The following is a 14,061-nucleotide window of genomic DNA, read 5'->3' on the forward strand; positions in this document are numbered from 1 at the left end:
ATGCCGGGCTCATGTTGAGCCTCACAGCCATTCCAGCAGCACACACACACACACATATTTTTAAAAACTGTCTTTGATACCAGTATACTGTCTGTGAACAACGATGGTCCAACACACCATACCTGACAATTACTGCTCAGCAGCAGCAGCAATAAGTGAAATCTGCGCTTTGGTTTATTGCAGCGATGCATACAGTACTTGTGTATATGCCCCATCGTGACTTGAGATCTGGAGTCTAATATAATTTTAATACATAATATGAGCCGAGGGAGTTGTTTTGCGTCAAGTTGGATTAAGACCTAGAAACAAGAAGCTTCTCTGAAACTTCATTACCCATGAGGCTCAGTGCAATTAGACAGATAAAAAGTGCAATTACCCTTTTGTTGTTATTCTATTCTGTAGTTATGTAACGGTGTTTAATGTCCAGGATGTCTTCTGGGGATACGATGATTTTTCCTTCATTTTGTGTTGTATTTATTTTGAAAAGAAAACAGATACAATTTGTTCATTAAAAACCCCTTTCATTAGTAATTTTATGCAACTTACACTTTGTTTTTTTCCCAGGCATTAATACAGGAAAATCACTCTTTGTTTTGCACTTTATCATTTAGATATCAGAGTTATAAAAACCACTTTTTTGCTCGTCCTAATGTGAATATTTGCTTTTGTCTTGCTTTTTAAACTGCTTGATGTTTTAACTACGCAGAATATAGCCATTAAACCACAGCATTAAATGAAAATAATTCATGTTTTTTTGCATTAAAAAACAACATTAAATATTTTGTTTCCTTGAGATGGAAGATTTTTTTTTTTTGTACTTTCTACTCATAGGAGCTGGCTCCTTCCATAAAGTCTGAGAAAGACGTTTTGATATTGTCCTGATGACGACTGAGACGCTTAAAAAGCAGGCATGTTCCCCTCTGAGAGCAGCCTTTTCTTTCTTACGCATCTCCATCAACACAAACTGATTTCTTCATTGTGTAATCCTTTTGAGCAGAACATCGGCTGAAAGGAGAACGGACCTTTTCAGCCTCCCTGTCCAGTATTTTAGTCGAGTTTTTCTGTCCGTCTTCACATTTTTATCGTGTCTGGGAAGAGTGTAACTTGCATAAAGCTACATTTGTTTACTACTGACTGGACTTGAACATATATGACTGTTTCCCTGTCTTATGATATCATTCCACAAGTTTGTCTGTGAATTTACTTTGGAATAGTAATTGTAAAGAATTTGGTAAAAGTACTTATGTTTTTAAAAGAAATATTGATGTGTTTTCAGTTTAATTTCCCATTTGAACAAGTATGTAGAATTAAAAAGAACAACCAAATAAAAATTAAGTTACTTTTAATGCTTGTGTCTCTCTTTTCAATAAATACATGAGTTTAAACGGTGGTAAGATAAGTGAAGTTTATTGAGCAGATACAAATTAAACACAGCATCTATAAATTGGCAACTCAGTGCAAAAATACTGTCACAAAAGTTCATGCAAAAAGTGACAAATCAATTAAGATATTATTTTTTTTGTCACATATGCATTTGAATATGTAGCAGCATACAGTGACAAAGTTTTCTACAGTGGTGGACAAAGTACACAACTTCATTACTTGAATCAAAGTATAGATGCTCCGGGTCAAATAGTACTCCAATACAAGTGAAAGTTGCTCAGTCAAATTATTACTTGAGTTAAAAAAAGTATGGAGCGCTGGTTTGGCTCGGTTGGTAGAGTAGGCGCCCCATGTACAGAGGCTACAGTCCTCATCGCACTGATCGCAGGTTCGACTCCGGTCTGCCGATCCATTTGGTGCATGTCATCCCCCGCCCTCTGCTCCCCACATTTCCTGTCTCTCTTCTGCTGTCCTATGAATAAAGCCAAAATAAAAAAAACCAAAACGTAAGTATTCAAACTACTTTTTAAAAAAATCTGAAAACGTATTTTCACAATGTGAGTGCAGTCAAGAATACATGGGTGAACCGTCATCCTTCCCTGCCGTAGCCATCATGACCACCGCTAAATGAGCTGCCTGATCTGAGTGACGTTTGCTCTACATTCAACCATGGAGACAAGCGAGGTACAGGTACGGCAACACCACTTAGACAAACCACAGGCAGAACTAGACGAACACAGTTTAGTGTCTTTCAGATTTAAGAAAAGAAAAGAAAATTCATCAGCGTGTAACGAGAACATTCATAGAAACGTAGTGGAGTCTAAAGTACGATATTTGTTTTTCAGATGTAGTGCAGTAAAGAAAATAATACTCAAGTACTTAAGTACATTTACTTTGTTACTGCCCACCCCTGGTTTTCTATCAGTATATGAAGATCAGCAGAATTATACAAAGCATGAAGTAGAAACGTGACAATCCTTTATACCTCACACTGCGACACTGTTTGGGATCTTGTCGGGGGACATGTTGTAGTACGGCAGCTTCTTCCCCTCGTTCCTCCTCTTGATCGAGCTGCTTATCTCTACCAGCTGCTTCCTGAACTTCTCCATAGCGGCCTTCATCGGCTTCTCAATAAAGTGCTCTTCAGGATACATGCCCAGGTAGAGCTGCAGGGGAAGAGAGGGGACAGGTCATTGAAACAAGAGGGACACAGCAGGGGAAGCTTCCTGGGGAATGAGAAATGTATAGTTTGTAATTGGTCCTTAAAACACACAAGTCCTGTCTGTACCTCGTTCTCTTGGTACTGGCTGAGGGCCCAGACGGCTCCCAGGTGCCAGCTGGAGCGTCCACAATCAGGGAGGCTTTCCATGATCAATTTCATATCTGCCAAGCCCTTCCGGTTGGGTGGGGGCCTTCGCATGGTGGATGGAGCATTGGGGATCCAGGAACACCAGTCATACTACACAATGTACACAAAGAGGCAGCAGGCAGCACCTTACTGACTGTAAGTACTCGAGGAACTCATTTGAATATATCTATTTTGTGCTACTTTATACTTCCTCACAACATTTATCAGACAACTCTGGTGAGAAAATGAAGATTTGTCCTTAAAAGCTGCAAAATGTAACATATTTTTAAGGATTAAATCAATTCAATCCAACTATTTGTGCCTCCTTACAAAAATCAGTGTGTGTTTGGGGCTCCTTGTCACATTTCTGATGTCTATGAGTCTATGAAGGAAGGTGCAATTATCCAATATTCAACAATAAAGAAAAGATTAAAGAAAAGTAAAAAAACAAAAATGTTCCCATCTTTTCTGCTTCATCAATCGAGGATCCCATCGGCTATAGGTTATGAATCTCAAGATTTATCTTGTGAACTACTGGAGGGGGCTTGAACTTTGAACTTAAGTACTAAGCATGACTTAACATGGACATCTATAAAAATAGATCAGTCATAGGGGCTTTTTTTTGGTTCTTTTTGGCGCCACCTATGGCGATAAACGGTACGCTTAGCTCCGCCTACCCTCTCTGGCAGACCAACCACTGCTGGGTGATGGAAAACGCGTCACTAACTGGGCGACGCTTGTGATTTTTTCCTCAAAAGTCGCACCAGACACCCAGTCTGTAATACTGCAAATGCAAAGGCTTTCATCAGTGGGCCATAGGCTCAACCACCATTGTTTAGGAATGCTACTTTGGGTATTTTAAGTTTACTTTACAAAGAAAAGTCTCAAGAAGAAAGAAAGAGGAGGAAATATTTCTGGGATTTTATTAAAGTAGGATTTTGGATGATGGACATGAAGAGTATTTAAATCTTTTTTTTAAGGTGCTTATACTTAGGTCAAGTATATGAACACTTCCCTCGTCTCCATGGGCATGTGAGCACACAGACAAACCATTTGTTCAACAGTTAATGTGTAGTTTCAACTGTCTATAATGCACTTATGGATGAAATAATTATGTATAACTCACCTGTCCGTAGTTAACGGCCGCATGTTGGGCTGAAGCGTTGAACACAACAATTGTCAGATACACTGTCAGCTCCTCGCGTGACTTCACGGACTTGGGGAACTCTGCGTGCAGATTGTGGGAATTTAGAAAGTAAAAACGATCCTCGCTCACGGCACCAGAATAGGTAATGGAGAAACGCAGGAAAGGGATTACAAGACTGGAGCTCAGTCAGTGACACCATCACTGTGACTCCTGAGGCTTCCCGTCTTTCACCCTCAAACCATTCGTCTCTGACAGAACAGATATGAATTTGAAATGCTGTCTGTTTACTGTCATATCTGTCTCCTTCAAAAAAAAACCTTCACGAGTGAGGTGTTGAAGAAGAGTGAGCTGCTTCTCTCTACGGAAAAAACTACGTACTGGTTTTGAGTTGTATTTTTTTGCATGTCTGTAATGTGTACCCACCACAGTGGTCGAAGTCCTGCATACCGCAGCTGCACACATCTTTAATGAAGGCCTGGATTTCTTTGTCTTCCTGCACCGTCTCATCGCTGGCGTAGTAGATGTGCACCACATCAGACACAAAGCTGCCAGAAAGAAAACAGGACGTCTCGTACAGCGAAAATAAAAAATAAAAAATGCTGTAACTTCGCTCCCTTTGAATTTCTGTCACTTCTCACACACAGAGGTAGAAATATTCCCACACGTCTCGCTGCTCATCCTTTGTATGACTGTTTTTCTCTCCATCACACTCAAAAACTTTTCATTATCAGTGCCGACTGTAAAACTCACTTCTTTGTGGCTTCCCACACCATGTAGCCGTCGTCTCTGTAGAAGTAGGTGGGCAGCTCGTCCTTCTTGTCCACACCGCGAGATTTAATCATATCCGGGAAGCACAAAGAGCTGAAGGTCAGAGACTTCATGGCCTTCTGAACCAGCTGGACGTGACCACCGCCGCCTGTTGAATTTGCCTCGAGGAGGATGGAAGAGATGCAGCATCGTCACACACACGGCACTCATAATTCCTGCAGCTAATGACGGAGCTTTTTTGCCTATTATTTTAATGTCTCAATGAGGTTATTACAGGATGGCCTGCTCTGAATATTTAGTTAGAGACACTTTTTGTCATTTGTTTATTTTTTGTTTGCTTTCACGCGACAATAAAAGCCTGAGGTTAGAACAAATGAAGTTTAATTTTTCATATGGGGATAAAGAGCTTCTAAATTGTGTTCAGTTTATAAAGATTAGCAGGTGAAAGCTGCCTTTGTTTTATTTCTGTCTGTTCTTTCCATCCTTTGCTTATTATTTCTCTATTTTTCTCTAATTAAAATTTTAATTAATGAGATTTTTTTTTTTTGCCTTCCTCTGCCTTCACCGCTCTTTGATACATCCCTAAACTCACCTTGTCAAAGAGGCCACCCTCACAGATGAGCTGCTCTCTGGCCTTGGTGTTGATAGCGATGGTAAAACGAACATGTGGGATCAGCAGCTGGAAGAAGGAACATCAATGAATAGTTAATTATCAATCAACTGAACAATCTGTCGATTGTTGAGTTTTACCTTATACACAGGGTGAACTGCAGGGAGCTGCCTGAACATGGCGATAGCAAACACCTCCGTCATCAGATGAGTCTTGAGCAGGTGAGTGACTGTCTGGTGGTGCTGGAAGTCAACAGAGCGGACCCACATCTTGGCCAGCAGCCAGTCGTATTCACTGTCACTGGGAAGGAAGATCGGTGTGTTTTCACCTGGAGTTTGACCCAGCTGGGAAAGACAGCAGAAGTAGGCAAACAAAGAGGAATTAATTCAGTGTTTCCCTCATATATTAAAGGAGCAATTCACCCCTGGAAAAAGCCACTGTCAGTCAAAGGTGTTCTGTGTAATCGATAGAAGCAATAATATTTGAAATTGGCGCCGTAGCTGTGGAGAAACAGCTCATGGTTTCACCCATTCTACATTCCTACAACACCCAGCGTACATTGCACCGCTCCCTCTGAGAGGATCGGCCCAGCAAAAGACGCTGGAGTGAAATACTACCGTTTTTGCTGCAGGCAATGGCTCAGAGCTGTACAGATGTCAAAATACGAGGAGAATATACCGGTGGATCATCTAAAAAACCTTCAGGTCTGCAGTCTGCATTTCAAACCTGACGATTTTGAACGAGACATGACATCGGAGGCGTGCGTCCTAGATTGAGGAAGAGTAGTTTAGCGAGCTCCCTGGCCTCTGCCAGATGGTGCGTTTTACGTAGTCTGGCAGAGGTTTTCCAGGGCCCATTGGAGAAGTGGACAGCGCCCTCCAAAGGCACGGACCCAAATTGCATTTTTTTTTGCCATTAGCTCCCCATGATAGCATGATAGGACTTAAGTTGAAAATCGGCGAACTGGCCCTTTTACACACGTCACTGTACCTGTATGGCTATGGGCAGGATCTTGTTCTGAGTGTTCTTGTAGAGCAGACAGATGGGAGCTGCCAGGTACTGCATTGTGTGCGGGTCTGTGCAGTTAGCCTTGATGCCGTCCATCACCTCGTAATCTACTATGTAGATGTTACCTGCCTGGGGCCAGAACATGGTTTTACATTTAACATCAGTGGATGCATGTTAACAGATAGAACATGAAGTGATATCAGTATCTTATCAATCAAACAGATTCACAGAAACATGTTTACCTCTATTTCCTCCTCCAGAGTGAGCTCTCTCTCCAGACTGACGGAAACCATGTCATCAGTGACGGGAAACTTGTTGGGAAGTTTGGTACACTTTCGGATCAGTATGGGGTTGCATCCATTCAGGAACTGGTACCCAAACATTTCGTCCTCCTTCCAGTTTTGCATCACATACTCTGAATAATAAAATAATATGATTTACAGATACTCACTCCTCGCATGCATACATCTTCACACTTCACACACAGTCTGACTTTCACATTTTGTTTTACTTCACACAAATGAATTCTAACTCGTGCATTTTTACTTCATTCTGACATGTATAAACATCATCTATATTCTCTCATACATATATTAAATAGGAACTTACCTGAAATTGAGTTTTCTGTTCTCACAAAGATCCTCCCAAAGTCTTCGAAGTTGCTCCAGGAGGACTGGAACATGTTCATGAACTTGTTCACAAACAGGTTCTTTATTCTGGAAATTCACAATTATCGTTTTCATCATTGTCGTCATTCTAATACTTATCTTTCTTATCATAATCATTGTAATTTTGTCGCCCTATAACCATCACAAAAAATGAAATAAGAAGCATTTTTCTTTAATCTATAATCTAACAGTGCACAAGAAGAAAATACTGTATTGTTGCAGCAACAAACAGCTCTAGAGGCAAATGTACTTCAGATGCAGCATTTCTGTCAACATCCTGAAAGACCACTTCAGCAAATTACTCGACTCATCTTCAAACTCAACAACTCAGACATCATCGCACATGGTTTTCGAAGGTGCATCATTTTTGCAGGTTTGTTGTTGTTGTTCTGACCTACTGTTTGATGCAAACACTTTTGTTTTCATCTGCTTTGTGTCGTTGTCTCTATGCTTATAACCAGAGATAATTTGCATTATGCTCTCATGCACAAACAATGAGGGCCTCTCTTTTTCCAGGTGCAGAAAACAGAAGCATCTTATCAGGCTGCATCTCAACATCTGATCATGACATCATGAACGTGTTGCACCTGTTGCAAACCTGTTTTACTTTACTACATATAGAGGGAGCACGTACGCCGTATGGTAGTTCATTACAAAGTCCATTGTCTTCTCACTGTCAAACTGGATGTCTCGGGTCAAATCCTTGTGCCTGTTCGCATCTATGCTCATTGGAAAGCCTGGCTGCCACTCCTTCCATCTGTAAAAGACAGCAGGATTGTGACTGAGCAGCTTGAGTCTCTTACGTATCATACAGTATATATCTTATTATACCACATGTGTAGTGTGAACTTGCCTGTAGGCTTTCCTCCTCATTTCCAGCTCTTTCTGCCTGTGCTGCTTCACCAGGCTGGTCTTATCATCCTGAGGCAGGTGTGCTGCAACCGACACAAGACAGAGTGAGGGAAGGAGCAGACAGAGCTGCTGCAGACTCTGACAGGTGAAAAAAAAAAGGTAGTTTTTTCGGCGACTGATTCTTACCTCTTCCATCCCGCAGCACCACCTCCTTGTCGTCCGGCAGCCAGCGGAAGCAGGGGAACTCCACGTAGTCTCCAGACGGGCTCTTAACTGTGACGCACCTGCAGTACCAGTCATTCTGCACCCAGTACTTCTTCTTCTCTATCTTCACCAACACGATCTCACCCAGGTCCTCCCCGACCTTCACGTCATACGAGTCCACCTGAAAATGTTGTCAGGTGTCAAATAAACAGTTGTGCTCCAATATCCAGTGGGTCATGTTAGAGTAGAACTTTATTACTTAGTTATTTAATTTCTTTTGTTTTGGGTGGGACTGGGTATTTGAAGAACTTTGTTCTCCGGTTTGTCAGTTGGTCAAAAATGTTTGTTTGTGTTTGCCGTCTAGGCTACGACCTCATCACTAAGGAGCCTGACGCGACAGTTGTGAGGATCTTCTATATGTAGGCCTTGGCAATTCCTAATGAGCTCCAAGGCTACAAGGAGATTATACTACCTAGTACCTACTTTGCCTTATGGCCATTCACCATAAGCACTGCGGCTACATGAGGAATAAACTACCTAGTAAGCTGCAAAAGCAAAGATACCACTGCTCTAAACCCAGCAAACCACCTGACATGCAACTGTAGAATTACAAAGCAAAGCTCTTACAGATATTAGTCAAGCATCAAGGATTGCGGGAAATGTGCGCAGCCAAGATCTCCTTCCCGGTGCAGGCCACAGCTCAGGTAGAGATAGTGCAGCTTTCAGAAGAACCAGGATCTCGTCATTAGTTTGCAACCATCAGTTATGAACAGGGTAGCCGACCCATGGGTCAGGGAGGGTTGATGTGGGAACTTCATCATGAAAGAAAAGAACTGAAAGCGGCGTTAGTATCAGCAATGATGATTTGAGTGCCTTGGCAAGTTGTCGGACTTGTGTAAGTGTTTCAGAAAGATTGAAGTTTTCTTCTAGGTTTAAATCAAGAAAGAAGAGCTCATGCTGAGGATCAAAACAAAGATCTGGTCATATATTCGCCACACGTAAGAATGCCATTAAAAATAACTGCTTTCCACTTAGGTCAATATATAGTGTAAAACAACCCTGCCCCTGACTGCCCCTGCACCTTTAAGGAAATGTTTGAAGAGCTTTAGCTACACAGTTTTCATGCCCAGGCATGAGCAGCTTGCAGAACAGAGGACCAAGTTAACCATCGCACAAGACTGTTTATTGGTTTTATGGTATTTTTTGGGAGGCTTTATTGATTAGCTCTCCTGCTTCAGAGTTGTTGTAAAACGCCATCATTTGTTTCCTGGTCCAATAATTGCGCCCCTCAGCAGGTAAGCAACAACAGTTGGGAGGGCTCATAGGGGGCGTTGGAATTGGACTTGTTGAAAAACAAAAACTGGAGGGAAAGTAAAGACTCCATAGAAAGAAATCCCATTCAGCACATAGCATGGAGCAAAACTGCAGAACTGAGTCACAAAAGATACTGTTGTTCAAGACAATAGTTAAATTGTTAAGTTTTCAATTAAATGATTGCATTAGAAACCCCAAGTTTGGCTCTTACACCCAAATAAAAAATCTAGTTATATCACAAATTGAAGACAACTGTTGAACTGCTTCTTTGTTGTCAACATGCTAAACATCTGGATAGAAATGTAGGCTTCATCTACAAGCAACTTCTGCAAGAAGAACTTTAAAGACAGACCTACCGCCCCCCTTTCAAAGTCGTTGTACAGAGGTTTGTCCAGCAGTGTCCTCTCGCTGCATCCCTCCATGCCGACCAGTGTGATGTAGATATAGTCATCTGTTCCTGCGAACATATGGTTCGCTGTGGAAACAGTCACCGTGTAACAAGGCATGGTGTCGCACGGGACAAAAAGGAGTCAAGAAATCCTCAGAAATCTGAAAAAAAAAATCAAAAACCTGCAGAAAAGGAGTTCTACAAAATGTTTACCTCAAGATTCTAGTAAAGACAAGTTTCTCCTTCCTGCTTAAAGCTGTTTGTCTATCTCCCAGCTTCTCTTGCACATGCACCAATATGTGAAAGGAGGCAGAAGAGGGAGTGTGCAACACACCAGACATGCCTCTCAGTAATGTGAGAGATCTCCTCCCTGATGCCCAACATTTTGCCAGAATACAATAGCACTGGGGTCCGTTTCACAAAGCAGGTTTATTGAAAACTCTGAGTCTGTTAACCCTGAAATGAGGGAAACTCTGAGTTTTCCGTTTCACAAAGGGAGGTAACTCAAACCAGAGAAAGAGGGGTAACTCTAGCCTGTTTCACAGAGAGAGGTAACTTAAGCTCTCGGTCAGTTACCGTAGTAACAGACTCTATGAACCAAACCTGGTCGGGAGCAGGTTTTCTTCAGGAAACTCAGAGTTTCGTTCCGTCTCCTCCCTCTAGAATACAAAAAACCCTCATTCGACTTCCTCATTTATTCAGCCCGTCTCACGCGTGTTTGAGCGGTTACAAATTTTAAAAAAAGAAATGTTGCGTCTCTGTGCTGCTCTGACCCCTTTGAAAAAGTCTTTCATAATTATGATAAAAAAAATCAAAAGACAAATCTGTGTCAAAGTCATAACTTTTAGATTTTTCCACCACTACTGCCGAGAGCACTCAAATAAGACGTTTAATAAGTTATTGGATTTGTTTTTAAACTAACACAATTCAGTTTAATCAACATAAATTATAATGTATGTGAAGTCAGCATCATGGGATAAAGCTAATGCACATTAAAACAGCCACTGAATGATATTTAATCTGTTTAATATTTAAAATATGATTGAAGTGAGGTTCAGCCATGAGCCTGTTCTGCCTGAGCCGCACCTTTGAATGATGTTCTGGAATTGAAACTGCTTCCACGTATGTTTTTCTCTGGATTGCTCTCTTGCACTCTTCCGGTCTTGATTAAGTATTAAATAAATAGACCAGTTCAAACTTGCAAATTTACTTGAGCAGCAGTTTCTTCCCACGCGGCAGCCGTGTTACTTTATTTTTCTAAAAACATGCTCGTATTCGCTGAACGTCCGCATGAGGATTTCGAGCTCCACTGGTGTGACGTAGGAGGACCTCTTTTTGTGTACCGTTGCCATGGTGAATCGTGGTATCGGGGCTCCATTAATGCTGGCTTTTGATAGTCAGCGTGCACGCACTTAACTCTGGCTGAACCTACTCAGAGTTGATTGAACTAACTCTGATCAGCTGTTCTGGAACCGAAAACTCTGAGTTTCCTATCTCAGAGTAGATCAACTCAGAGTTCAGGGTTAGACTCAGAGTTTGTTGAACCTGCTTTGTGAAACAGACCCCTGATATTCTTAGATGTGTTTTGAGATGCAGACAAGAAAGAACAGGAAAAAGGTTGCCACGCTTGGGCTGGAATGTTGTCGAGCTTGTCCCCTCTCAGCTTCTGATTTCCCAACTCATACATTTCGTTGTTGACACACACACTCCAGCAGCTCCTCTGCTATCTTTTTTAAATGTTACTTCTGTGCTTTAGAGCTTTTTTGGGGTGAGAATCTGCAGTTCATCTTGTGATCATCTTGTGCAAACAAAAAAGAAAGGCAGCCCAGCGATAACCCTGACATGTAAATTATGCCTCTGCTATACCTTTATCTCCTCAAACCCATAGAAATGACTTTTTTAAAAATGATTTTTATTCTCCTTTCTTCATCTTTGTCGTCTAATCTTGTGAGGGCACGTGTGGGTGTGCTTGTGTGTCTTATGTATTGTTATCCTTCAATGAACAATGATAAACCCCCAGTAAAGCACAAAGAACAGAGCAAAGTGAACCTGGCAGCAGGCAAAGGCGGGGGCCTTGGTGTGCTGATCCCCGGCAGCATGGACTGGTTCCCGGTAAGTAGAATGCCATCTTTCTGGTAGGTAAGGAACCAGAGCTGATGCGGGCGGTGGATCGCTACAAACTAGATATAGTTGGCCTAACTTTCACACACAGCTCCAGTTCTGGGACCAAACTCCTAGAGAGATGCTGGACTCTCTCCTTTTCTGGAGTGCCCAGGGTGAGAGACACCGGCACCGGGTAGGTGATACTCACAAGCCCCCGACTGAGTGCCTCTATGTTTGCCTCTGTGTGTGTATGTGTCGCCTCTCTGTGACTACAAGTTGCAGAGAGGAAGTGGTTGATCATATTTTCTGTATTTCTTGTAAAGGTCAACGATTATCATCATTATTATTAACAAAATAATCATCACAAGAAACCTGTATCTGTTGTATGATATAATAATAATGATAAACAAGTTAACTTGTAGCAGTTGTTCCCACACTGAGGCCTAAGATTGCAGCAGCTTTGACTGCAGGGTATCTGAGGTTCAATTAGCTGTGGTTAATTTTGTGCTGCAACACAGGCAATTATTTCTGTGGAAAAGTCATTTTGATTTCCAAATGAAACGCTTTAAACAAAATTATCTTTTCATGATTGAGTTTATTCTGGTGGGACGTGTGTTGTCTACTGTTTTTAGGGTCTTAATATGCTTTTATTTTTTAAATTCTATCCCCATCTGCTGTGCATTAATGTCTGCGGCAAGTGTGGAATAAATGAGCATTTTCTAGCACCTTGTTTTAATTATGTGCACTGCTAGAGAATGCAACAAGCTCGCAGGCATCCTAAAGTTTGTATGACTGTGGGAAAATTCTGTCAGTGTTGTCTGCCAATGTTTCTCTTTTTGACCTTCCCTGTCCTCTGTCTCTTCTCTGACAGCTCTCATCCCACAGTGGTGACTGTATTTTTTGGCTCCTGCAGGATTTGTCACTGTGAAGGTGATGATGAGAGCCTTCACACCAGGCCACTGCACAGGGAGCCTGCGCTTCGTCCACCCGTCTCCAGCAGTGGATCAAGAGCTCCGACATGTGCTGCAGTGAGCTCTGTGAATATGAGTTTATCATGGAGACCAAGATCAATCCGCTGCGTTTGGTTAGACGCAGTTCGTATATAAAGCCAATTAAGCCTCATGTTCGTAAATACAATCTCAGGCAGCTCTGTAAGCTTACATAACTCTGTTATCCCAAAATGCCTAAAGCTGTTTCCAATTTAGGGGTGTGGTGGGGGTTGTGATTAATTTCAGATGGCTAAGAGACCAAATACTTCCAAGGAAGACTCTCTTAATTGCTGTGGCCTGTGTGAGCATGTAGAGAAACTCAAGATGAGATGTTGTTTTTGCCTGTGCAGCTGGTCTGATGGTGCTGGCATTGTATTTTATGTTTTGTTTGGGCTCATTTCCAGAAACACAGAGTTTTAATTTCAGTCTGTTTATAAGCCTTGTGAATGATGAACACTAAAGGAATCCTTACCCAAAAACATAGGCTACTGTTAGCCCAGCACTGTTAGCACTCCACAGGCAGATCTCCTTAGTGCTTTGTGTACAAGAAAGAATAGCATCTGAGAAACTATGACTACTTACTGTTTCAGGTCAGACCACTGTCTTTATATATATCACTTAACAAGATAAAGGGTTTTAGGTTCTGGTAAACTAGCTTAATAAAGTTAGCGATAACTCTGTTTGCAGCCATGCTAGCCTCTCCAAAATGCGTATCAGAGATAGTTTATTATTAACATATAATGGCTTCATTCAATGTACTTACCGGTTTTAATCACCTGGTCAGTTTGTTTTGAAGAGTCGAGACCTCTGCTGAAATTTGGCTCTGTTATTATGAACACTGTAGAACCTGTAGATCCTGACCTAAAAACATGCTAATGCTAAGCACTATCAAACAAGCTAGCATCAGCTCAGCTCACAGCCCCTCCTGTTGACGCACAGCCACCAAAGACCGGGAAAAAAACACAAACTAATATTAAATATGAAAATGCTGTTTTTACCTGTTTTAAAGAGACCTGTAGATAATTCTGCTCCTGAAAAGAAAATCTTAGTCGAACAAAGAACAATGAAGGGGAATTTTGAGACTCTATTTATTTAGTTTACAGCTATGCTGTAGTTCCTGCTCTGCTCCGTGTACAATGACACAGCTAAAAAACAAAAATGGTTTTATTTGAATGACAAAATGCGAGCTGACTAGGGTTCTTAAGTGATGATTCGATTTGTCTACTTTGAGGGGGCAGCCGTGAGTTTTAATAGTTAGCTTTAAATGCTAACATGCTTT

The 14,061-nt window shown here is 41.6% G+C and overlaps 1 protein-coding gene across 1 annotated transcript; it reads right to left on the bottom strand.

Annotated features, from left to right (window-relative positions):
* Positions 1 to 1,483: 1,483 nt before the first annotated feature.
* LOC138588369 (polyunsaturated fatty acid 5-lipoxygenase-like) lies at positions 1,484 to 9,808 on the bottom strand. The gene is made up of 15 exons (XM_069658446.1): positions 9,659 to 9,808; positions 7,971 to 8,169; positions 7,786 to 7,867; positions 7,567 to 7,689; positions 6,874 to 6,980; positions 6,507 to 6,679; positions 6,247 to 6,393; positions 5,397 to 5,600; positions 5,239 to 5,325; positions 4,629 to 4,807; positions 4,302 to 4,423; positions 3,858 to 3,958; positions 2,672 to 2,842; positions 2,369 to 2,549; positions 1,484 to 1,855 (listed from the first exon to the last, which is right to left on the bottom strand). The coding sequence occupies exons 1-14, from the start codon at positions 9,806 to 9,808 to the stop codon at positions 2,370 to 2,372; spliced, it is 2,025 nt and encodes a 674-aa protein (XP_069514547.1). The 3' UTR covers positions 1,484 to 1,855; position 2,369.
* Positions 9,809 to 14,061: the final 4,253 nt, after the last annotated feature.

This window comes from Semicossyphus pulcher, unplaced genomic scaffold, assembly GCF_022749685.1.
Source record: "Semicossyphus pulcher isolate SPU_LCO1_2020_fin unplaced genomic scaffold, fSemPul1.0.p SCAF_12, whole genome shotgun sequence".
Taxonomy (NCBI): domain Eukaryota; kingdom Metazoa; phylum Chordata; class Actinopteri; order Labriformes; family Labridae; genus Semicossyphus; species Semicossyphus pulcher.